The following is a 26,976-nucleotide window of genomic DNA, read 5'->3' as shown; positions in this document are numbered from 1 at the left end:
ATAAAATTCAAATAATTCATTTTGATTGTATTATCCTTATGCATTGAAAAGTTCTAAAGCTAAGAAAAGTAAGTCCTTGATTTACAATTAGGGTTCTCTAGTATACTGTGCAATCAATAGCTAGATATATTGAAATGCTTTATTTTAAGCAACAATCGAGTAAACACCTTATTCCGAAGCCGTGTTCAATATACCACATGAATAAGGATAAGAGAAGAAGTATTAAGTATAATAAGTAATATACTATAAGAATGATAGGAAAACTAACGAAAAGGAAATAGTTTTTCACTACTTATCTCATTTTTATAACCAAGCCCAATTCACTTTTTAATATCACGTCTCGGATTTATTATCTTTTATTGATTTATTATCTTATTGAATAATTTATTATTCAATAAGATGATAAAAAAGAAAGCAATTCAATAAATAAGATAAATAATTACGTAAGTGTGTTAGCAAAATAAACATCTCCCAAGATAGATTCTACAAGACGGGTTTCTCGAAAACGGGTATGTGTGAACAACACAATTTTCAACATAATATAGAAATACCAGAATCCTCTATCGAGTAGGTGAATTTCAAAATTTACCTAATTTTCTATAAAAGTGTTTTATTTTTTTGTTAAAAAGTTGTTGAAACCAGCAACACACCATATGAAAACATACATAGAACCACAAGATCAAAAACGCATCAAACATATACCTCGTTTGGTCAAGGAACTGTGAATATTACGTAATAAAGCTGTTTAACCTATTCGCACTGTCCTATAAATAAAGTCATTAAATAAAAATAATAAAAAAACCTTTTTATAATTGGATAATGGAAGTGGGTAGATTTGAAATACTCGTAGATTTTATCATTCGGCGATGTCATATATGCGTTTTCAATATAATAGTTAGTCGGCCAAAATCTCACGTGATCAACGATCGAGTTAACACCTCATTCTGAAGCCGTGCACAATATACCACACGAATATGGGCAAGAGAAGTAATTTACTATAACTATAAGAAAACTATCGAAAAGGAAATAGTTTTTCACTACTTAGCTCATTTTATAACTAAGCCCAGTTCACTTTTTAATCTCACGCCTCGGATTTTATGACTTCTTCAATCTATTGGTATTAGTATTTTTATGTTATAAAACAATTTTATTTTTCAATAAGATAATAAAAAATAAAGCAATTCAATAAAATAAGATAAATAATTACTTCAGTGTGTTAGCAAAATAAACATCTCCCAAGATAGATTCTTCGTCTCGCAAACGGGTATGTATGAACAACACAAATTTTAACATAATATAGATATACCAGAAACCTCTATTGAGTAGGTGAATTTCAAAACATTTCTAATATTTCATATACGTGTTTAAATTTTAAATAATAAATTGGTGAGACTAATATCACACACATACATATACCCACAAGATCAAAAATTGTTTAATTCATTCCATGAAGACTATATGTTAGACATTAATTATCGTTTTTTCTTAAGTAAGTTTTTTCGATTAAATCTTTTGCTTATATTATTAATTTAAAAAAACATATCTCAGTAATTTCTTCTTTTAAACGTATAACACACAGAGTGTAATTTTTTTTTTATTATCTTTTGTTTTTAATTTTTTGTTTTCTGTTAAAATCAAATATTTGTAGTTTACATTAGCACTTTTAATCTATTTTTATTCCTGATATATATTGTATTATTGCCAATGCCCCTTATTATAACCTTAAATAAAATGTATACCCACACAGGCCATGCCTTTGTGGAATCTTTTTTCTATGAAAATTTTTTTTTGTATTTGTAATTATAAAGTTTTGTGAATTGCAAAAAAAATTAAAACAACGAAAGCATGTAACAAAATCAAACATATACTTTATTTGGTCAAGAAACTGTGAATATTACTGTATAAAGGCGTATAATCTGGTTCCATTGTCCATAAAGTCATTAAATAACGAAACCATGTATTGAAAAGCTATTCATAATTATAATAGATAAAGGTTGTGGGTAGATTTAAAATGCTGAGTATTTTTTTATCATTTGGCCATCTCATATATGCGTTTTCATTATAATAGTTAGTCGACCAAAAATGGATGTGATCAACATTTTGTGCAGTTGTAAGTATGTAAATAGTGCTGTGGTGGTGACGTGTAGTATTGTTTGTATGCTGTTGTAGTAATTGTCCTGATGAAGAGACGGGTACGTCTCAAAACCAGTAGATAAAAAAATCATGGTGAGTGGTTTATACTAATATTACTAACATTTTTGTAAATAAATATTATATAAATGTAATACTTTTCGGATATTAATCTCAGCAGATATTCTACAATAAATATTTAAATCATTTACTTTGTAAGTTGGTTGGTCATTTTAACATAAATATTTCTTTACAAAAATATAAGTAATGTAAGTATTTAACAACTCAACGAGAGTTTTTGTCTACCGGTTTCGATATATACTAACATTACTAAAAAATATATATATATATATAAAAAGGTTTTCAGGCATGTTTTGATACTCTAGAACTGAGTTCGACTATAAAAGTTAACAATAGATTAAAAACTAGAGTGTTCTACCAACGTAAGCAATTAGAGCAGTAATAAAATTTAAATATTCTGGATTAGTCTTCTCAGGAATCATCGGGGTGCGCGCCTGTCCATCTTTCAGGCTGCATCAACGCTCCTCGCTGAAAACTGAAAACTACCCTTTCATAAACTTCGTGATCGCCATTTTCGGTAATGTTTTGTTTTCTTTATGAAATTATTATGAGAACCTACTGTGTAAAATGATTTTATTATTTAATACCAAGTGGAAAAAATAGGTTAAGGTTTTTTTTAAATATCGTGATCCAATTGGATAAATAATACGAATCGGTACCAACCGAAAAAAAGTTATTTATTTATTTTATTGATACATTCATACGTTATTCTCTTACGTAAAGTATTTTCATCCAGCCGTAGTCCTTTTTTAAGCTACAAATATGGTCTACCATAGTTGTCTGAAATAACTTTCATTTATTTATAATATAATATAAAAATTAAAAATATATATATATATATTTTATAAAATATTTTATAATATAAAGTTGACATATCTACTGTTTTGTCTGTGTTTATTTCTCTACAAGGGTTAAAGTCAATAAGTATGTAAGATTTTTACTGCACTATTTATTATTTATAATAAATAGTGGAGTAAAAATTTGTATTTATGTGTATTTATGTATGTGTGTGTATTTATGTATATGTGTGTAAAACAATGAAAATAATTCATTTTGTTTAATTATATTTATATTTTTGTTTAAAAAGGATTAATCTTTTATATGAAAACAATTTAAACTTGTCAAACAAAAAATGTACTCTTATTTTCTACATCGTTAAATATAAATTTAATCCTACCCTAGAAATTCAATTAAGTAACGATAAAATTATGAATTTAATATCCTTTACATACGTTATATGAAATTTCTGTATTCAAATGAAATCATACTTTGATTTCCCACGGAAACCGGCATAAGATGAAATATAGAAGGCATAATTATTTTTCCTGTGAAATGAGTTCCGTACCTCGAAAAAGATTCTTTGAGGTAATAAATTGATTTCCCCGGTGCACGGTGATGGAAAATTGAAATGCATACATACATATATCGATGCCTTAGCGCACAAACGTTAAAATTAGTTTTATTTTTATGGAAAAAAAATCCAGTTTAGTAGAATATTACAATAACATAGATAATAATATTATTTGTTGATTTGGTATTAACTTTGTGGAATGATATGTTGATTATAAAAAATGAAACATTTGTTTTAGACCACTAATTATAATTTATTTAAGTTTTATTTCATTTCACACGATTAGTGCAAAATGAAATAAAAAATCAATTAGTGGTCTAATACAAGTGTTTAAATACTTATTAGACATATTACTTTCACTGACGCAATTATAAAAATTTTAAAAAATACCCACAAATAAAAAATATAAATACGCTTTAATTTTAAGAACATTTGAAATAATGAATTTTCAGCTCACGATTTCAAAAATATCACTTAAAATAAAACTCGTCTCGTATTGAAAAAATTAAAACCAAAAAAAAAGGAAAACCGTTGGAAAAATTATGGCAAGTAAAACTGAGAAATTATGTGAAATAAAAAATATCATACATTTATGACATCTCCATATAGATGAATATAGAGGTCTGGATATTTACTGATCTTATGACCTGTCAAAGGCTGGTAAAGTAATCACTTTGCATCCATCAAAAATGTATAATTAACTTCCATGTGGATAAATCCGGATTAGTGGAAAAAGTATTTGGAACACTCAAAATATTGTGAAAAAATATCATCGCTGTGAATTTTAGGACGTAAAAAAAGGTTTTCGGTTGAAGATTTTTAATTTTCTAGTATACCCATACTAGCTCTTACTCGTGTAAATTATACGCTATCAATACGTGAAAATTATCATGTATGCGTTATTCTTCAAACTCTTATCCGCATCCAATGGTTCATAGGGCACTGCATCCCATCGACTCAATGTAATCTTAATCGTTAATTACATGGAGGTAGAGTGATCAGCCTTCATGTACCAGTCCAAGGTTAAATTAAATAAGTACGAGAGTGAAAGGCACTTATATTTATATTGACCCCACTTCGGGAATCGAATTCAGGACTTCCAGCACGATAGATGAACGCACTAACCGTTCTACTACGGAGGTGAACAAAACATACGTATACCTAATATAATCGGATATACAATACGCAATCAAATAATTGTATAGACATTTATCTTCCTATATTTATAAGAGGTGACTAATGTTTTCCCAACTATTTATATCATCGATTTTAAGTAATACAACAACAAAAATTATTACGAGAATGACGATAAGTAAACATATTATGTATTCTGAATTATAACTATCATTTTACTTCTCTGTGGAACAATCCTTGTGTACCAGATTTCATTGTTTCTTTTGAACGTGATAAAATAAGTAATTATGTACATAAATTAGTCATTTGTTTAAAATTGTCATTGAAGTTTTTACGATGAGAATCTTTAAACAGAGCATCTCAATTTATCTAAATATTTAAGCTCTCATCATGGTTATCTATTAAGTAAATTTAAAAAAAAATTAAATAAACATATACATATATATATATATATATATATATATATATATATATATATATATATATATATATATATATATATATATATATATATATATATATATATATATATATATATATATATATATATATATATATATATATATATATATATATATATATATGTATATATATATATATATATATATATATATATATATATATATATATATATATAAATACACATATATATATATATAAATATATATATATATATATATATATATATATATATATATATATATATATATATATATATATATATATATATATATATATATATATATATATATATATATATAATATGTATATATATATGTATATATATATAAATATATATATATATATTTATATATATATATATATATATATATATATATATATATATATATATATATATATATATATATATATTTATATGTATATATATATATATATATATATATATATATATATATATATATATATATATATATATATATATATATATATATATATATATATATATATATATATATATATATATATATCTATATATATATATATATATATATATATATATATATATATATATATATATATATATATATATTTATCTATATATATATATATATATATATATATATATATATATATATATATATATATATATATATATATATATATATATATTTATCTATATATATATATATATATATATATATATATATATATATATATATATATATATTTATCTATATATATATATATATATATATATATATATATATATATATATATATATATATATATATATATATTTCCAAGAAATTGAGTGCGGTTGTCAATCATAGTAGAATTGGTGAATATTACACGTGTATAAAGTGTTCACTTAAACCAGCCTAAGACGGTCGTAAGCCCTGTAAATACCCAGACTTCCATATTCTTCTTTATGTTATAAGAATTTATGGTATTTACGAGTACCAAGTAAAACAGTTTATTAATTTTTAAAGGGTAATATTTGTGTCTTATTATTTAAACAAATATTTCAACTTCACGCTATTTCTGTGAGCCTAAGCGGCTCATTATTAGAAAAAGGTATCAAATTGTGGTAGAGTGGACCACAACCCGACACGAATTCATATTTATGACACAGGTCACACGAGTACCTCTATTTTATTTTGCCTTATAACTGATTTTCCCTGTGACTGATAAATTACGTTAACTAACGCTAAATCCCTGGCTATGATTCCAATCTCTTGATGTGAAATGACCGTAATCCGGTGGTATTAATTTAGCTCCAAACATTGGGAATCATTGTTCGTGTCCAAGTAGTAAACCAATCACTGCATCGTTATCAGAAGGGTCAACAAAGCAGGATGTCGGATCGGCAAACACGACAGTGTACATTGAAGCCTCTTACATTACGGTACGTGAAGAGGTTATACGTACTGCTAACCTACGTACCTTCATTCTACGTGCATCCGTACATCTACGTAGCGTACACGCTATACGTCGGCGTCTCGCTTTCGATAACTAAACATGTTTACATAGTGTCTTGTAAGTGTTTCAAAGTGAGCATATATCATATTTTAAATTATTATTATATTTAAAAATTAATATACAGATGTTTAGAACATTTTGAGTGTGTCCAAATACTTGTTCACAAATCTGGATTATCTCCAATTATAGGAGTTAATTTTCATATTATTTTTTGACATCTCATAAAAGATGAAAAAGAATATGGAAGTCTGGGCATACCTATTATTGTAAGAGTTAATTTTCATATTATTTTTTGACATCTAATCAAAGATGAAGAAGAATAATGGGTAGAATTGGTGAATGTTACACGTGTGTAAAGTGATCACTTAATCCAGCCTATGACGGTAGTCAGCCCAGACTTCCATATTCTTCTTCATCTTTTATGAGATGTCAAAAAATAAAAAAATAAAATAATATACAGGTGTTGTTGATATTTGGCTTATTTTTGGTATTAGTAGAACTTAGTGGACATGCATTTGACTACATTTATTTTTTTTAGTTTCTCTACAACTCCCCCTAGAAAAAAATATACCAACTCAATAAGTGCAGATATTTTTTATAATAAATTTGTATTTTACTTTACCTTAACTTGTGTTTTTTTTTTATTAAAATAATTATGATTACTTCTATGATATGAAAAAATTAACTTTCGTTTGGTCGATCTGAAAAATTTAAAATTATTTTAAAACCTTAAAAAGTTTTACTTACAAGTACCTGGTCGGGCTAGAGTCACAAGGTAGTGGATCTTTTCTATACAAAAAAAAACATACGTAACCACACATATAACACATTTATATATGTACATATATGACAATATGTGTCCAGTAGGATCGCACAAATTACACATATTACATACAGTAGAGCATTTTTGTTCGCAGTTATTTTCATAAATTTAATATAAAATTTATGCTATGCGTTCAAGATATGAAAAAGGTTAATTTCGGAAGGATTGCATTTTTATTGATTTATTTACAAAAATACTTAAATACTTGTAACCCGTTAAATGGTGAATAGTACAAGTATGAAACTCAGCGAGCATATGAAAAATAGAATATAGAAATAAAACTGTCCCAAACTGTAATCCCGTGTAAACGTCAGTTACGACAGTTTTTTTGGAGAGCAAAGTTTATGCATGGTAAAATAAAGTAGTTTAGTGATGGTGAACTGGGCTACCGTGCTAGCGGTCCCTGGTTCGATTCCCAGAGGGTTTTAATAAATTTTAGGATTTTTCACTTTATTATTTATACAAAATCACCTTGAACTATCTGAAGAGCGGGTCTGATGACCTTGCCTTAATGTAACTTATGATAAAAATAATACTGCTTTCCTGTATGTATCATCGTGTGGGGATAGTAAACAATGCAGGGGTGGGCTGCCAATTTTTTAGCAAGGGGAGGGGGAAGGGGGGGGTGTCATTTTGTTTTTACTATCTAAAATACATAATAATGAAAAATAAATAAAAAAATAATTAATATGCAACAACAAAATATTCAACAATAAAGAAAATTTGCACGACATTTCTCGAGAAATTTCAAAAGGCAACAAAGTGTAACAAAGGGCAACAAACTTAACAAGGGACTCGCGCGAGCCCCTCCGAGCCCCCTGCAACCCACCGCTGAAACAATGTGTGATAAATATTTCAACAAAAATAAATCATTTAATTACGCAAAATTTTCAGTTTGTCCAAATACTTGTTCACAATTCTGGGAATCCTCCATTTAGAAGTTATTTTTTACATTTCTTTGACATCTCAATAGAGAGGTAGAAGAATATGGGTGTCTGGACATTTACACGGCTTATAGCCTGCCATAGGCTTGTTAAGTGATCACTTTATACACGTTTGATATGGGTAAAATGGTGAATGTTGCATTGTGTAAAGTAATCACTTAACCAGCCTACGACAGGCCATAAATGCTGTAAATAATCAGACTTCTATATTCTTCTTCATTTTCGATGAAATGCTAATAAAAAGTTTAATTACATTTTACTTTTGAAGTATCTAACTGAAATGGGAGAAAAACACTTTTACCGAGATGTTAAAAAAATATTTTCAATCTCTAGATGTGTTTATTTGCAAATCTATTCGTAAATTAAATTATTTTCTTTTAACAAAATATGGATAACACCTAATAAGTAAGCTATTTAATGTTAATAGCTTTTCACCTGCGCTTTTAAGCTTTTATTTAGGTGAAAGAAAGAATTTATTTGAATACAAGACAACTAAGTATGTGAAATTTCACACCGAATGAACAAAAAATCATTTTTGTACGATAAGTCGACAACTCATGACCAAATAAATAAAAAGCTTGCTAAAATCAAAAGTAATGAAAAATAACTTTAAATAAATATTATTATTTTTTCATCTTTTTTTCCACAATATATTAAATTGCCTTCCGAAGCAAATCCTCCAGCCAAAACTACCTTGAACAATAAAACGTAATTATGAATTTTAACTTTCTTTATATTTCATGTTATATACACAGAAAAAGCTCAAAGTAAACACCCGTTCGGCCCTTTCCATCCAGAAAGCTGTTCTGATCCATTTACAATATTCTGATTGTGTTCAAAACTTCGAAAAAATCTCTATAGAGACAAAGAAGCTATTAATATACTGTATGAAAATAATAATGAATATTGGGCATTCGCGGGTTCCATTCCCGCTTATTGTGGTTTGAATTCAATAAATATTTCTTTCCAATTAATCTATATTTCAAGTAATTTCCGGTAATTTATATTTCAAATTAAAATTTTCTATCCTTACTACCTTACCTACTGACAAGCCTCTAAATATAAAATAATGATATTACGGGTTTGTTTTTATAACTTTTATGAGAAATCTGTATCATCTTACTTTTATTTATTTTTGCAGGTGACATCTGTTGAGCACTAGCCACGAAATTCATATGAGACACGAACCGTTTTAAACTACATTAGTTCTGAGGAGTACCGCTAGATGGGATCACTGTCAAAAATGGTTTCCTGCGTGAAATTTGATTTATTTATCATTATGATATTCCAAATTCTTCTAATAATTACATATGGATTCCTAACGGACTACGACAAGGCTGCAGATGCCTCCATTAAAAGGACGAAACAGAGTGAAATGAATTCAAGTTATGCTAGTAAGTATTAAAATAAATATATATTTTAACCCAGTGGTCCCAAATCTTTTTATCGCTACGTACCGGCCAACGTTTGGTAATTTTACAATTTTTTATGAAGGGAGAGTGTTCATTTATTATTTATGTTTAAGATTGTTTCAGTTTAATCATTTTTATTTAATTTAATTTAAATAAAATACAGTTACAGTAAAAATATATAAAAAGTGATTTCACATTTAAACGCACTAGAACGCTAAATGAATGAGAACCCTTAGCTTGTTTCTTTGCAACAGAACTGTTTCATCTGGGGTTAATAGGAGACAATGAAAGTGTTGGTTGCGTCCTGTTTATTCCGTTTTTTTGGTTTTGGTTTCTGTCACTGCATAAAAGCTTATTTCACACATATCGGATGATGGAATTGGCAAAAGGGATTTGAGTGGTGTTGTGGGAATCTCAGGATTCTGACTTTAATCCATAACACCGGTTGAATTGTCGTCTCGTAGTTTTTATAACTCAACGCCATTTGATTCACGGACCGGTTCTGGTCCGCGAACTGAGGGTTGTAGATCACTGTTTTGACTGATTAATACCCTCAAATATAAGGTTTCTCTTCGTTGAGATACGTTCGGATGTGCCACCGTTATCGAATGAGGTGTCCCAAGGGGTTTCTTTATATCTCCCGATATTCGAAAAAAAAAACAAAACAAAGGATACTGAGAATCTGAACAAAGAAGAGTGTGAATTCCCCTTAAATCCCAACGAGAACTGAAAATATCCTGAAACTTCGTAAAAAACTTAAATGAATTTCTTTCCCTAAAAAAATAGGGCCCTGAAAACCTGAATAAAATCGACCCTTGTTTTGTACTGACTCTTTTATATAAAATAAAATCCACCTCAAACATAATATCAAGGATGTCTTGAAATAATATTTACAGCAGAATTTTTACGATGACTAGTTAAATCATGTAAATGTAATGAACTACTTTTTTTTACGATTCCATTTCACTCACTCCTTTCAACAACGTCATATATAAAAAAAATCGTCAATTTTCAGTTATGAATGTTTTCGGAATGCTCAGAAAATGTACTATATCCCAGCAAAAGCGGCATATTTTAAACTTGATATTTACCCGCTACAGGGCAGAAAGTGTTGTATTTGCATTTTGAAGAAAAGGTATTGTTTTATTATTTTTTTAAATGTACTTAATATTTTTCAAATGGAGAAAAAACTTCAGGTTCTACCTAAAAACATCTGTTGCACAGTAAAAAGTTCAAAACGTGGCTTGATATTTATTTTTAATACATTTTATTTTATTCTCAAACTTTAAAAACGATCTCCAGAAAAATAAAGTTTTTTGATAAATGACGTTATTGAAAGGAGTGAGCGATTTAATTCAGAAACATATTGAAATGAGAATTTAAAAGTCTTAACATGTGATTTTTTAATACCTAACGTCCAAGTGACTCTGAAATATAGCTACGTCTTATGCAACACTGCCTATCATGGCCCTACTTAGTCACTTAGGCCCTACAAATCTGGGTTCTCTACATAGGAGCTATAATATTTTACATTTTATTGGAGATGAGATTGATCATATGTGGTATATACTTTCATAGACTTTCAAAATTTAAGTAATGTGGTTGTAGCGAGAATGGTGAATGCTACACGTGTGTAAAGTAATCACTTAACCAGCCTATGACAGGATATTTTCCGTTATCTATAATTGTCAACAATAATATTTTATTTATTTATATAGATATCTCGAGTGAGTCCTGATGTTTGTTCACAAATTCTGTCTTGTATCCTACTTAAAAATTATTTTTTTAAAAAGATATTCAACCCAAAATTTGTTGGTTTTTTTTTGCAAACCAAAAGTGAACGGAATTAAAATATTGTGAATATTTTTAAATTGAATTTCACAATTAAGTATGATTCATTTATTGAACATATATTTTATTCTCGAATTTCAATACAGCAGAGATGTAAATAAATCAACACGGTATATCTGGTTATCTGGAAATAAGAAAATAAAATGCGCCCACAACTCTGAACCTTTACAACTGTTCTTATGGAGCGCATAAATTTAACGAGACAATGTTTGCGGCGAGATTTCCCTAGCGCCGGCCCTGCCTTCAAAACTTCCGCTTATTTGTTCGAAGAGGAACAAAGATTATAAGATATATGTAAAAATAGACAAATAAAAATAGTTTCTTTTGTTCCTACCCTATATATACAGCGAACCCCCCTACAACGTTGAGATAGGTACCGCGTTATCGGAGGGAACTTTTTTTATTATTTACACAAACATTTCAATTTCATACTCTCGGTTATTAGAAATAGGTATCAAATTGTGGTAGAGTGGGTTCGAGCCGAGAAACTCTGACTTAAGTGATCAGCCCTCCGCTTCGAGACTAGTCCAGGGTGGTATTGAATAAACATTAGAGTGAAAAATCACTTTTTTATTTGACCACCCTGGGAACTGAACCTGGGACCTCCGGTACGGTAGCTGAGCGTGCTGACCATTCATAAACAGAGGCGGATAGGGGTTATGAGGGGTTGATATTTGAAACTGTATTTTTACATTTTAAGTAGCGGAAATGACTGAAATGAGTCATTTTAAATTAAAATACCATTTTAATTTATTGAACCCCTATTAAGTTTCCTCCGATAACGCGGTACCTATTTCAACGTTATAGGGGGGTTTACTGTAATGTATTCGAGAAAATGAAGATACAGAATATCGTTTTGCTTACTTGGGACTTCGTTCAGTTGCAGACGCGTTTGTCAAGCACAATATTACAATAAAATATAATAATTCAAGTCGTAATAACGTTTTGTTGAATAATTCCTGAATTTAACAGTCATCTCCCTTAAAATTATCATAAATTAAATTATCAAATTTTATTTTTATTTTGTCAAATAAATTTTTCATCATTTTGTCATTTTTCGTTTTTAGTACAAAATTATTTGGAATTAAATATAATTTATTACCAAAAAAATTATTGACTTTTAATAAATGAAGAACGTTTTTTCGCAGTTAAATTGTAAAATTACTACTTTCTTCAGCCTTATTCGTGTGCCCAGTATTGAACAAAGGCCTTCCTCTTGGACTACCACAGTTTTCTGTTAGAAGCGACTCTCTTCCAGTGCAGGCCCTACACTTTTGTAAAACTAAAGGTCTTATATTTTTTGAATTTATACTCTATAATAATGGAGTCGACAAATGTACGCGCACGCACGTTTCACCAAAATAACAGGGCTACATGGAACCGAATACAAATGTTGAAAATGACGATCTGCTGTGGATTTATTCAAGCTGCCATGTTAGTGATATTTGTGGGGCTCGTGGAATACACACCTTCAACTAGAGGGGAGCCCAGACAATATGAAATTCTAGAAAACACTACCAATTTGATGGGTAAAATTATTTGAATGTTTTGATTATAGTTTTAATATTATTTCAATATTATATTTTAACCCTATTCGTGAATCACATCGTTCTTTCTTGGTTCCCCCTTCAACGCCTTTCTTTTTTTAATTTTAAACATAAATGAAAATAAACATACATATAAATTCATCTGTAAATTCATATACGAGTACATACTTTTGAAAAAATGACATAAGTCTCTCTATTCATATTGCAATTAATAATATTTTTTTCTTAATACTTATACACAAGCATTACCTGCCCTCTATCACCAGTATCACTAGTCTGTTTTGGTTGGTTGGAAGATATTGCTTCTTAGCAATAAACCCACATATATATTTATAATCTTAACAAGAAGATTTTAATAAATAAATTATAATTGTGTAGGGTTATAGCAACGCATATTACAATTTAATAAAAGTTTTCTGCTTAAAAAAAACTACTAACCTCACAAATTGACGTCGACGAAGAAATAATATACAGTAGATTTTTCGAATCGTAATATAAATAAAGCTATGAATAGAAATTTTAAAATGAATCACAAAAAACGAATGACTTTTATAATAAACGCTATCCGTTTTATTTTTCAGTGTTTCAGGATATCCATGTCATGATTTTTATTGGATTTGGTTTTCTTATGACCTTTCTCAAACGATATGGATACAGCGCTGTTGGGTTCAACCTCCTTTTGGCAGCCCTCATGATTCAGTGGGCCATCGTCTGCAGAGGGTTCTTCACGATGGAAGATGGGAAGATTCTTGTTAGCCTTAAAACCCTAATAGGTGAGTTTTGCAAAAGCAAACATGCAGTGCATATATTCCTTAATAATTTTCCCCGAAAAATCAATTAAACTTTAGAGATTTATTGTAGATATCATAAACAAAATGTTGATATCGATATTGTAGATGTCGTAAAACATCTAAAATCATTGTACGTAAACGAGTGGTGGCTTAATAAAAATAATAAAAAAATATCGGGATGTAGGATTTCATTTGCTTTAACTGAATTTGACGCACCATTCACACTTTTTTAAATTTATTTATCAATTTTTCTGTCCCTGGAAAACACTATCTGTTCCGTAATTTTTCCATTTACTAATATTTTACACCCATATATTCATTATTCTTCTCATTAAAAAACCACAACTTCAAAAAGCCTGATTTTTTCCAACCCCCGATTATTCATTATTTTCAAAAACCATTCCAGTTTCTTTTGAAACCCAAATTATTCCTCTCTTTCAAAAACCATCTCAGTTTCTTTCAAAACTAGATTATACATCTTTAGGGCTTTTTTTACCAAAAAGAACTCACTACATGTCAAGCTTTTTACTTATTTTTCTAATCTGATATATCTTTTAAATATTTATTATAATACCTTAGTTTATTATTTTGTTTAATTGTATAAATAAAGATTGTAATAACGAATGCAAACATTGTTTCGTCTAATTGTTTATTAAAATAAAATAAAATATCCGTGATAATAGGTGGCGGAACGTCGTTCCACCGCGTTACATGGAAAAAAAGCCTTGTTCATCTTTACCAAAAACCTTAACTTTATATTTGTCAACATTCATCAGCATGTACTTGTCTTTTTCTAATGTATTTATATAAATGTTATCAGGAGCCGATATCGCTGCAGCTAGTGTGTTGATATCCATGGGAGCAGTCTTGGGTCAGACAACTTTTTTCCAACTTATTGTAATGGGTATTGTGGAGATCGTAATCTTCGCTGCCAATGAATATTTACTGATTGACGTATTGAAGGTACAAACTTGAACATATTATACTATGCTAAACATTGTGAACATGTCAACCCGAAAGTTTCAACTCTATTCAAAATGAAAAATGCATCTATGTATTTAAGGTACAATACAGCATGTAACAATGAGAACTGAACTAAGACCTTTTCTTTGAACGTTTTAAATATATAATAAAATAACAACAATGTAACTTTTTCCACATTAATTTTATTTGACCAGCAACCGGGTTTCGTCGTAACTGACATCGTGAGACTGGTGTGTGGCTAGACAAAACTATAAACACAACACGGCAGGAGTTGAAAACCATGATTTTATATAATTTTATGATAAAATGAATTTTAATTGAAAGAGTTTAGTATTGTATTACAATAATAATTACATGTAAAGGTTTAAGGCATTATTTGATGTTATTATATGTTACAAATGGATTTTGTATTCAAATTTAAATAATGTATGAATATTTTATTCTGGAAACGTTTTAAATATGTTTTACGAAGGATACCGAAATATTAAAATGCTGTAGGGTTAGGTATGGATACATACGTATTCTAAATTCCTTTTGTTGACACAATTTTTTTCATATTTTTTATGAATATGTTCTATAGTTCTATACTAATGAATTACAATTTAACATACAAAATACATTAAAATAAAAATAAATTGATAATTCAGCAGTTTCTATTCTGCTTTTTTTAACATATAACACATCACTGAGTAATTAATGGGATTACTGATAAACCTTCTTCATTTCGGTTGTTTTTTGCTTCAATTTCTTCCTTCAATCGCACCAATAACGCCATAATTAAGAACAAATTTTCAACTATTTTTATTTATCAATGAATTACAACTTAACGTACAAAATACATAAAATATATTGAAGCCCAGATAAACTGCTTTTAAGCAATTTCTAATCAGGTTTTCTTCAACATATAATACACTAAGCGAGTTCATGGGATGACAGAACTTCTTTATTAGGGGTCGCAAATGCGTAAAAATTGCCTTATAATAATAATCTTCTTTTATAGTTTTGTCATCCTACAAGCTCATAGAGTGATGGATTATGTTAGTATCAAACGTAAAATTTTACTACGAAAAACACTTTTTCAGATTAGTAATAAAAGTTTAAACAAATAAAGAGAAAATAGTTTAAATAAACTATCTTAAAATGTTTGCCAAATTAATATGTTGATGTACATATTGTTTGCACATCTTTTACATGCAAATACCAATATTAAAATATTTCACATTTATAATTTTTATTCCTTAGATAACGGATGTAGGCGGGTCCATCGTTGTGCACACCTTTGGAGCATATTTCGGCCTTGCCGTGAGTTTTATGCTTAGACCCAAGGAGAACGACCCTTCATCCAATGAATTGGAAGGAGCAAGCTATTCTTCCGACTTATTCGCCATGATTGGTAATTTATAATAATTTTAACAAGCAGATCTGGGTATCCTTGAACTGCTGGAGAAGAATTTCCTTCGGTATATTTCAATAAAACTAATAACTAATGATAATTACTAATATTCAAATGAATTAAAATATAATATTTATTATCTTTGATCCCAGTAGAATATAAACGGGGTTTTTCGCCAATCAAAAAATTGGTCAAAATATCAGACGCTATATAAAAATAATAGTTTTTTTTTATAAATTGTTTTTAGATCTTTTTTTCAATTTTGATATGATAAGTTTTTTATTCTGAAATATTAAATAAAAAGGCGACTAAATAAAAATAAATTAAATTCATTTGTTATAAAAACCCAAAAATATTGTACTTTTATATAAAGTGTTAGGTACCTGCTTATAATTATTTACATTTTTAAAACACAGCATTGTTTTTATTATTGATTTCCTTTAAAGGGTGATAAACGTTTAAATCCACAAACAAACATCATTATTGAGTTCCTAAATGATTTTATAGTAGCAAAATGCGACACTAAACAATTACAACAAAACTACAAATATTTGGGAAACAAATTTTTCAATTACCTCTCTACAGATATAAAAAGAGAGAAAATTCTTTAAAAAATGATGAGAATTTACATGTTCATTGAAAAAAAAATACAAAGAAAAATATGTATTGTGAATATCATTATTTAAATACAATCAATAAACATGAGTGTAAGTCCCTCTCCAAGCACAAGGGCTTAGTCTCTTTTTTGGAGAGGCTCAGCGTAACTAGTATGAGAAAGTGGAAATGTCTTTTTCTTCTTCTTCTAACCCTTATCCGCACCCAATGGTGCATAGGGCACTGCATCGTATTGACGCAGTGTTGATCTTAATCGTTACTTACGTAAGGGCCCGATGATCACTCCTGCGCTTCAGGGGCGGGTCCAGGGTAGTAATAAATTAATTTTACAGTGTAAAATGACTAATATATATTTCACCCCCCTCCACTGGGAATTGAATTCGGGACCTCCAGCACAGTAGCTGAACACGCTAATCATTACACTACGGAGGCGGACAATTATTATTAAATAATAGAAAAATATTTTAACTGTTAAATAAAATATTTTAACTGCGAAAACCGGTAATTGAGCTTTTTTCAATAATTAAGATGTATACTTACATGTTATTATTCTCTGTTGGTTTTTTTTCCAAATAAAAAAAATTGAAAATTAAAAATCAAATAAATACAATATAGAATTTAAGTGATATAAATTTACGAATGTCTTTATAGGCACGCTTTTCCTCTGGGTCTTCTGGCCTTCGTTCAACGGTGGTCTGGTAGTCGGAGACGAACAGTACCGCGCCGTGATCAACACCTATCTGTCCCTGGCCTCCTGCACTGCCACGGCGTTCGTCGTGTCGTCCCTCAGCAGCTCGGAGAAGAAGTTCGACATGGTCCACGTCCAGAACTCCACGCTGGCGGGAGGCGTAGCTGTGGGATCCGTGTGCAATCTGATGCTGCACCCGTTCGGCGCGTTATTAGTCGGAATGATCGCAGGATGCCTGTCGGTTCTTGGATACAAGTACTTAACTGTAAGCCTAATTCTCTACTTATTTTTTAAAAAATAATTCTTCTTCTTCTTCTTCTTCTTCTTCTTCTTCTTCTCCTTCTTCTTCTCCTTCTTATCCTTCTTCTTCTTCTTCTTCTTTTCTTCTTCTTCTACTTCTTCTTATTATTATTATAAGCCTTGCTGCCTGTTTTTAAGAGGGATTCGTCTCCTGCGACGTCGATTCCCAGCTATCGACCCATCTCTTTGGTGGTCTGCCCGGGAGTAGTCTACCATGGGGTTGGCCGTACAGTGCGATGTGAGGGGAGTATGGGTGGTTCCATTCTCCTCACATGCGCATACCATTGTCTCCTTCGTTGCCTTCCCCACCTTACGACATCTTCGATCAATTTAAATAATTATCAAAGAGAAATATTTGTGTTTTTCATAAAAAATACTTAAATACCTGGAACCTCTTCCAGATCTTCCCTCGAAGGAAGGGAAGAAATGGGGAAAAGGGAATGATCAAAGTTGAAGTCCAAGACAAATTATGTGTGTCCCAATTTCCAGAATTATTTACAAAAATACTTCAATTTCATACTTTTCCTGTGAGCCTAGGCGGCTCATTATTACAAATAGGTATCGAATTGTGGTAGAGTGGGATCGAACTGAGAAACTTTGGCTCAAGAGTTTGCGACACTAACCACGGGACCACAACCCGACACTTACTTAATTTATGCTTCTTGGTGTAGGCCTTGTGGCCTGTTTTTTAAAGTGATTAGCCTCCTGCGATGTCGATTTCCAGCTGTCAATCCATCTCTTAGGTGGTCTGCCCGGGAGACGTCTACCTTAGATGCAAGTACTTAACTTATTATCTGATTAATTTACTTTAAAACTAACTAACTAACTAACCATCCCGCCGCTTCGCTACAAAGGAAGACAGAGAATAGAACGCCACACCACTTCGAGGAAAACTTGGCTGGATCAAGTATTTCAAATATGTACTTAAAAGTGGTCAGGTTAAGGGTCAACATAATAGGCGGGTGTGTATGAAGAGAAGCATTAATGTGAAAGAGGTGAAGATTGTTTGCAAAGACAGAGTGGTGTGGCGTTCTATTCTAAAAAAATATATCACAAACTTTGTTTTATCCACTTTTTTTTTATTTTTGGTGCTATCCATAAAGAAGACAAGGTGCTTGTCGTATCGGGTTGGAAAACAAGTACCAAAAAAGTTTTTATTTTATTTTATTTATTATGTTAATTTTTTTATTTTATCATACGTTTATTTGAATATCATATAAGGAATACAATATTATTATCTACGTTCTAAGACAATATAAGGTATTGTCTCTATACATATTTAATACTGCAACTTTTTTGCTTAATTTTTAAGCACAAATAAGTTTTTTTTTTCAGAGAATAGAACGCCACACCACTTCGAGGAAAACTTGGCTGGATCAAGTATTTCAAATATGTACTTAAAAGTGGTCAGGTTAAGGGTCAACATAATAGGCGGGTATGTATGAAGAGAAGCATTAATGTGAAAGAGGTGAAGATTGTTTGCAAAGACAGAGTGGTGTGGCGTTCTATTCTAAAAAAATATATCACAAACTTTGTTTTATCCACTTTTTTTTATTTTTGGTGCTATCCATAAAGAAGACAAGGTGCTTGTCGTATCGGGTTGGAAAACAAGTACCAAAAAAGTTTTTATTTTATTTTATTTATTATGTTAATTTTTTTATTTTATCATACGTTTATTTGAATATCATATAAGGAATACAATTTTATTGTCTACGTTCTAAGACAATATAAGGTATTGTCTCTATACATATTTAATACTGCAACTTTTTTGCTTAATTTTTAAGCACAAATAAGTTTTTTATTCAAAGATGTTCTTTTCCAATTCATAGGATTTCTTTCATACTTTGTAAACAGATTTTTGAAATGTTGAATTTTTATGACTTTTATCAATCCTGTGTATTACTCTTTCAGCCTAAGATAACCTCAGTCCTTCGTCTGCACGACACATGCGGAGTCCACAATCTTCACGGAATGCCCGGAGTTTTATCTGGATTAATCGCAATGATTTTGGCTCTTTTTGCCAACGAAAGCAACTACAATAGTTCACTCTACACCATATTTCCAGCAATGGGAATGGATATCCAAGTACGTATATTTCTACAATTTGTCTTCACAGAATATTAATTTTTCCTATATTCAGAAGCCTTTATCGTTAGATACTAAGTTATAAATGAGTTAATATTCAAATAAAAAAATTATATCTCATCAAAGATGAAGAAGAATACGGAAGTCTGGGCATTTACATTTTTTCCATATTTGATCAGAAAATATTTTTCCCGTTTAAAATTTAAATCGTCAAAGGGTCCAATGAGCAACATTCGAAGTATAAAAAAACACAACATATTATTTTACTATGCATCATCATACTTTAAATTATTAAGAAAATAAAAAACAAGCCTGTATATTATTTTTTGACATCTCATCAAAGATAAAGAAGGGTATGGAGTCTGGGCATTTACGGGGCTGACGACCGTCATAGGCTGGTTAAAGTGATCATTTTACACACGCGTAACATTCACCAATTCTACCCATTATTGACAACCACACTACTCAAATTCTTGGAAGTTCTATATATATGAACCAATTTTGAAACATATGAAAAACTTCCATATTCTTCTTCATCTTTGATGTCAAAAATAATATGAAAATAACTCCTGTAATTAGAGATAATCCAGATTTTGTGAACAAGTATTTAGACACACTCAAAATGTTGTGAGTTGATATTCATTTTTAGATCCTCATCCCAGCGTATTTGTAGACGTCCCTTATTTCTCGTTCCTAAACCTCTCCCATATTATAAGATGCATTAGTTCTGTTATTAAGCTTTTATCAATTTATTTTATTTTTTTTTATATATATTTTATTTTGTAATTGTTCGTTTTAGCAACAAATAGCAGCCATTGACAACGGAACCGATTCAACAGGAAGAACGAGTGGAAAACAAGCCTTGTTCCAATTTGCGGGTGTATTGATTACTCTAGCTCTTGCAATTGTTACTGGCGCATTAACTGGTGAGTTTAATTGAATATACAAAATATTCGCAAAATGTCCGCCTCCGTAGTGTTATGGTCAGCACGCTCGGCTACCATTCTGGAGGTCCCGGGTTCAATTCCTAGTGGGGGGGTCAAATAAATGTAAGTGATTTTTTCACTCTAATATTTATTCAATATTTACCCTGGACTGGTATCTGAAGCGGAGGGCTGATCACCTTTCCTTCATTTGTTAACGATCAAGATAACACTGCGTTAATATGATGAAGTGCCCTATGCACCACTGGGTGCGGATAAAGGTTTGAAGAAGACAAAATATTATATAAGGGTATATTTAATGTCAAATTCTGTCGTGTCAGGTCTCCCTGACGTCGACAATCACTTGAAAGTAATAATCCTTGTCTTGGGCAGCTCTAAACAGCGCCTCGACGATTCTGATCCTCATCCAATCTCGTATATTCCGAAGTTAGGGGATCTGTCCGTAACCCATATGCTTTTTTTCTTTATAATTATATTAAATAGAGTGTCGATGAATAATGGTTGAGTGGAAATGCGATGACTGACCATTATCTGTAAATGTCTTTTCACTGTTCCGTGTCTGTCTGCTGTGCTGGTCGGGGTTGTGGGCGTCTGTGTACCGGCCAACGTCGAGTCGGAATCGGATCTAGCTGACTAATAACTAACTAAATACTAATCCCTTTTACTGCCTACACCGGGGTACTTCTAGAAAATTTGGTGATGGACTTACAATCTTATATTTATTTAGATTGGCAGTGACAGGTATATTGAAAGCTTTTAAATGTAAATGCACAGTAAAATCGGGATACAATTTTATATTGTGTCACATTTTCAATTTAGTTTTTAAAAAAATTGCTTAGTAAGTGCAGATCTGTCAGGAAGCCTAGATGCTTCCTTATCAGATCTGGGCATGCGGTGGGACAGCTTTCAATATTATTAGGTGCATTAGATACATAGGCTATGATACCAATACTCTTATATTAATTCGAATAGGTAAGTAAAAAATATGCAAAAATAAAGGACAGACTCTAAGTGTGCATCTGTACGGAGTGAGTGGATAAGAAAGGTTTATTTTCTTCATCCAAACCTAGTCCGAAAATTCTACACCCTACAAAATGAATAAGTAAAAAAGGCGCTGTGACGTAATTGGATGGGTGCTAGACTATGAATCGATCACCACCAATTGAAAAATGAATTCAAGAAATTTAATTTGAGATGTTTTGATATTTTTCTTATATCCCATTCCTACCCTTTCCATCTAAATGTCTGTAATTAAAATATATTAGTCTGTCTTCTGATTAGCATTAGACATATTTATTTTAACAAAAACTATATAATAATTATATGTATATAGAACATATCAATATACAAAAATCTTCACTTGATAATGACAAAATACTAAAAGTTATATTAACTTTTTTATTTATTATTAAAGGAATAACCCGCAAAGCGTCTATTTTGGATGCTAGTCTGCTGGTAGGATAGTAAAGATGGGAAGTTAAATGTGAAAAATACAACACAAACACCCAGAACAATTGAAAATAAATCTGAAATTAAATGAAATTTTTACCTGATTCCTGACACATTTTTTTTACTGATTTTCTTTTCTCGTGAGATTGTGGATTATTTACTATTGTATGTTTTGCCCGACGATGTCTATGGTTTCAATACAGGGTGCTGAATATTATATTGTCATTCACTTTGGTATATCTATTTCATGGTCTACTCTATTATCTTTAGATCATATATCTATGTGTATGGTGCATCTCTTTTGTAATTTATTACCTTTGAGTACACTGCACTTTATTATATTGTTATTAACTTTATTATATTGTTATTAACAAAATATTTTTTCCAATTTTGAATCAAGACAAAACATGATTTAAGACACGGATTTATAGACAAGTGTGGAGGATTTATAAAATTAACTTTTCAAATAGGCATAGTTTCTAAATAAGGATGAAAGAGCGTTTAATCATTTTCCAAAAACCTTATAGCTAAAAGCTTATCTGGTTGAAGGCGATCCATGCTTTTGATAACACTACAATAAAAGTCACTGTTCGAATAAAGAAGTGGTTTTTAAACAGTTATTGTGTTCAAAAAGGATATTGTAATATTTAAAACTGCAATAAAATTTCAGGATTGTATTTAAATTTTACTTGGTAATCTCAATTTTAATTTCTAATATATTTTCATGATACATAAGGTAAGCTTCTACGTCATCCATTGGCAGGCTTTTTGGATTCAAGAGATCATTTGTATCGAGACGATCCTTTCTGGGATGTTCCAGAGGATAATGACCCAGTATTTCTTCTTTCAACTGTAGCTAAAAATTATCAGAATCAACAAATGTTTGTATCTGCTAGTTTAAATGCATGCAAACACTTAGAAAATTAGTGTAGAATGTAGCATTCACATATGTTTTCTCAAATACACGAGTATTTAAATCAAAATGATGTGAACTTTCGGTTATTATTTCACTGTCATTACACGTTCACAGTAAAACACCTCACTTCACAACTAAAGATAAAAATAAAGTATTTTAATAACCATAAAATAAATTTAAATTAAAAAATATATATTTACACTCGATTTTTAACAACACATTTTAGATTTTAATAATATAAAAAATTAAAAACCCTTTAATGGTAATTTAACTGCGTAATCAAACGAAGAAAAACAAATCAATTATGTTGCAATAAATACAATGAATAAAGAAAACACTTGTTTTATACCACTTGAGTTTTATTAAAGACTACATGTTTCAGAAGTTAAACTTCCATCCTTCAGGTCTGTATACATAATAACTGAATGGTGGAAGTTTAACTTCTGAAACATGTAGTCACTAATAAAACTCAAGTGGTATAAAACAATTGTTTTCTTTAATCATTGTAACATGTCTTACCACAAAGTTAATGCCAAAACAATAAATAAATTGCAATAAAAATGTTAGGTAGAAGGCTTTAACATGACTATTTAAAAACCTACAGTAATAAAATAACATTTATTGGTTTATAATAATTAATTAATGAAATAAAATTTATAATAATCTTCCCATCAAATATTTTACAAGAATCGCTGTTTTTTTAATTATCTTAACTTAATTAAGTAACTCTAAAATCTAGCTACGTCTTATGCAACACCGCTTATAAGGGCCATGGTTCTGCTTAGGCTTTAACTTTACAAGTTTTATAGGCAATACCTACTTGTGAGTGAATTTACTATTTATGTTTAAAGTTACTTTAATTTTATATCGTATGATTCATGAAAAATTTTGCCAAAAAACAGTCGTTAGAATTGCTATAAATGAATACTGGTACGTAATAAATATTAATTTATAATAAAGGCCAAAAAATTACCTTCATTTTAACCGTTTTGATATACAGATTAATTTTGCAAACAAAATAATTTACCAGTTAATTTTAATAATAACTTTATTGTTTTTTATATATTAAATTTTGAAAGTCAAACACTGATTTTTTGAGTCTACTAAATTGTATTTTATTATAAAAAACAAACAAAATTAAATTAAATTGACAGTTGTTTCGCCTTGTTATATCTTTTTAAACTACTGTCGCAGTAGTTGAAAATGCCATAACAAGGAAACAATTGTCACAAATTTTAATTTAATGTATTTTTAATTTAAAAAAAAAAATACAGGTATACTCTTAAAATCAGTGTTTGATTTTAATATTCAATATAAGTATGTATAAATTAAAATGGAGTTCTACAAATTAAACGCCAATTCTATGTAAAAACTTTTTTGTTATTAATTCGTTCAGACTTAATTTCTGCGGACTTTAGGTGTGTTTACTTTTAAGCATATCTTTGTCGGCGTCTGAGTTTAAAAATAAATCTTGTTATCCGTGCGGATTATTAATATTGATAAATTGAAAAAGGCTCTCGGACAGAGACCGGGGGAGGTGCAACTATTAATCTCTTCGACATTTCGCTTATTAATTCAATAATAAGTTTTTGCCAAACGGACCGCAACTTATTTTTTTAAGCCTTCACTCGATTTAAGTGAAAATTACTAACCATGTATATTTACAATAAATAAAAAATAATAATAAAACCCTTACCGTACCCCAATGGTGCATAGGGCACTGCTTCATATAAACGCAGTGTTATCTCGATCGATTACACATCAAGGAAAGGTGATCAGCCCTCCACTTCAGGTCAGTCCAGTGTAATATTGAATAAATATTAGAGTGAAAAAATCACTTATATTTATTAAACCCCCTTGGGAATTGAACCCGGGACCTCCAGAACGGTAGGCGAGCATGCTGACCATTACACTACGGAGGCGGACTAAATCTTTATAATACGTCGGTCAAACACATACCTTAGTAAAACACATTAGTGGTGCTATATACAGTGGTGCTATTAAACTCATATATCGCTCACTCCTTTCAAAAACATCATATTTCAATAATCGACCATTTTCAGTTGTGCACGTTTTCGGAATGCCCAGAAAATATACTATATCCCAGCAAAAGCGGCATATTTTTAACTTAATATTTACCCGCTATAGTGCAGAAAGTGTTGTTTTTGCATTTTGAAGAAAAGGTAATGTTTAATTATTTTCTTAACTATACTTAATATCAGGTTTTACATAAAAAGATCTGTTGCGCAGTAAAAAGTTAAAAAAGTTAAATTTATTTGTAATACATTTTATTATATTCTTAAACATTAAAAACGATCTCCAGAAAAATGAACTTTTTTTGATATATGACGTTGTTGAAAGGAGTGAGCGATATATCACATCATAAACGCAGAAACTAACTGACTGTCACTCAGCTTCTACAGGGGTAGGCAGAGAGATTAGAACGCCACAGCAATCTATCTTTGCAAACAATCTTCGCCTCATCCACTTTCACGCATCTACTTATACATACTCACCGATTATTCCTACTCCTGGTCTGACCGATTTCAAGTAGTTGACATACTTAGTCTTCCTTTTCTCCTATTTCCAATAATATAGTTTCATAAATATGTTTTACACTTCTTTTCTCACTTATATGTTCTACATGTCTAAACCATTTCAACACTTTCTTAGTTTTATCGATAATGCTTGTCTCAGCCTTGCATTTTTCCTTATTTATCACCATTCTAACATCTATCATACATCTTTTTGCCCCACATTGATAGAAAATATGCGTTTTTTCCAGGTTTCTTCATCAGGACGCCATTAGTAGGGTCTCTTCCAGAAAATAAAAAATACGACGATGAGTTCGGTTGGGAACTACCACACACATCCGAATCGTCTCATTCGGATATCCGAAAACCTTCTACTGAAATACCCAAAGACCTCAGTCATACAAACCCAACTTTTGAACAAGAAATACCTATGGATAATTTTTAGAACAACGGATGTATTCTTGTATTTCATATTTAATTTGATTTGAATTATGATTGATCATGTTTATTAAATATTATTTAATTTTTACAAAAGCTTGTTTTATTTAACATACTAATTAGAGTAATGATAAAATACATTGGGAACCTTGATGCATAGAAAGAAATATTGCTTCTCTCCAGTATTCAAAACCATGGGTGAGATTCCTTTTTTTTATTAAAATTTAACTTCATATTATTTCAATTTAACTTTTTAATATTAATTGATTTGACCTTAGTTTTGTGATTTTTTTAAATAATTAATTTAAGTTGCTAGACATTTACACTTTCGACAATCTTACTGCAATTACAATTACTTGCACTGTTCTCTCCAATAAAGAGACTACTCAGTTGTTCTTAGAGAGGGACTTACATGAATTATTTATTGTTTATGCTTGAGAGTTGTATAATTATTTTTTATTATTAATAATAATAATAATAACTCTTTATTCCAGCTTTACTAAGTGGGTGCAATACTTAGTCAGCCATATATGTTTTACAACATTTTTTTTATTAAATTAAATTAAAATTACAACAATAAAGAAATAAAAAATAAAGAAAAGAAACCGCGAAAGAAAAACAATTA

At 29.9% G+C, this 26,976-nt stretch overlaps 1 protein-coding gene across 5 annotated transcripts; it reads left to right on the top strand.

The window, feature by feature from the left end:
• The first annotated feature begins 1,238 nt into the window (after nucleotides 1–1,238).
• LOC148299699 (ammonium transporter Rh type A-like) lies at nucleotides 1,239–26,447 on the top strand. Of its 5 annotated transcripts, XM_088275800.1 has the most exons (10): nucleotides 1,248–1,264; nucleotides 2,618–2,728; nucleotides 9,546–9,798; nucleotides 13,796–13,987; nucleotides 14,826–14,968; nucleotides 16,232–16,382; nucleotides 17,649–17,950; nucleotides 19,897–20,070; nucleotides 20,870–20,996; nucleotides 26,165–26,447. In XM_088275800.1, exons 3-10 carry the CDS (start codon nucleotides 9,630–9,632, stop codon nucleotides 26,356–26,358), a joined length of 1,452 nt encoding a protein of 483 aa, XP_088131926.1. In that variant the 5' UTR covers nucleotides 1,248–1,264; nucleotides 2,618–2,728; nucleotides 9,546–9,629; the 3' UTR covers nucleotides 26,359–26,447. The 5 variants fall into 5 exon arrangements, with proteins under 5 accessions (XP_088131928.1, XP_088131926.1, XP_088131924.1 ...); XM_088275802.1 differs by lacking the exon at nucleotides 2,618–2,728 and having other exon boundaries at nucleotides 1,239–1,264; XM_088275798.1 differs by lacking the exon at nucleotides 1,248–1,264 and having other exon boundaries at nucleotides 2,589–2,728.
• The last annotated feature ends 529 nt before the right edge of the window (nucleotides 26,448–26,976 follow it).

Source organism: Brachycentrus maculatus, unplaced genomic scaffold (genome assembly GCF_059751285.1).
Source record: "Brachycentrus maculatus isolate JH-2025_06_01 unplaced genomic scaffold, ASM5975128v1 h1tg000992l, whole genome shotgun sequence".
Classification (NCBI taxonomy): domain Eukaryota; kingdom Metazoa; phylum Arthropoda; class Insecta; order Trichoptera; family Brachycentridae; genus Brachycentrus; species Brachycentrus maculatus.
Note: the sequence above shows the minus strand (reverse complement) of the source record. Positions and strands in the feature narration are given on the sequence as shown.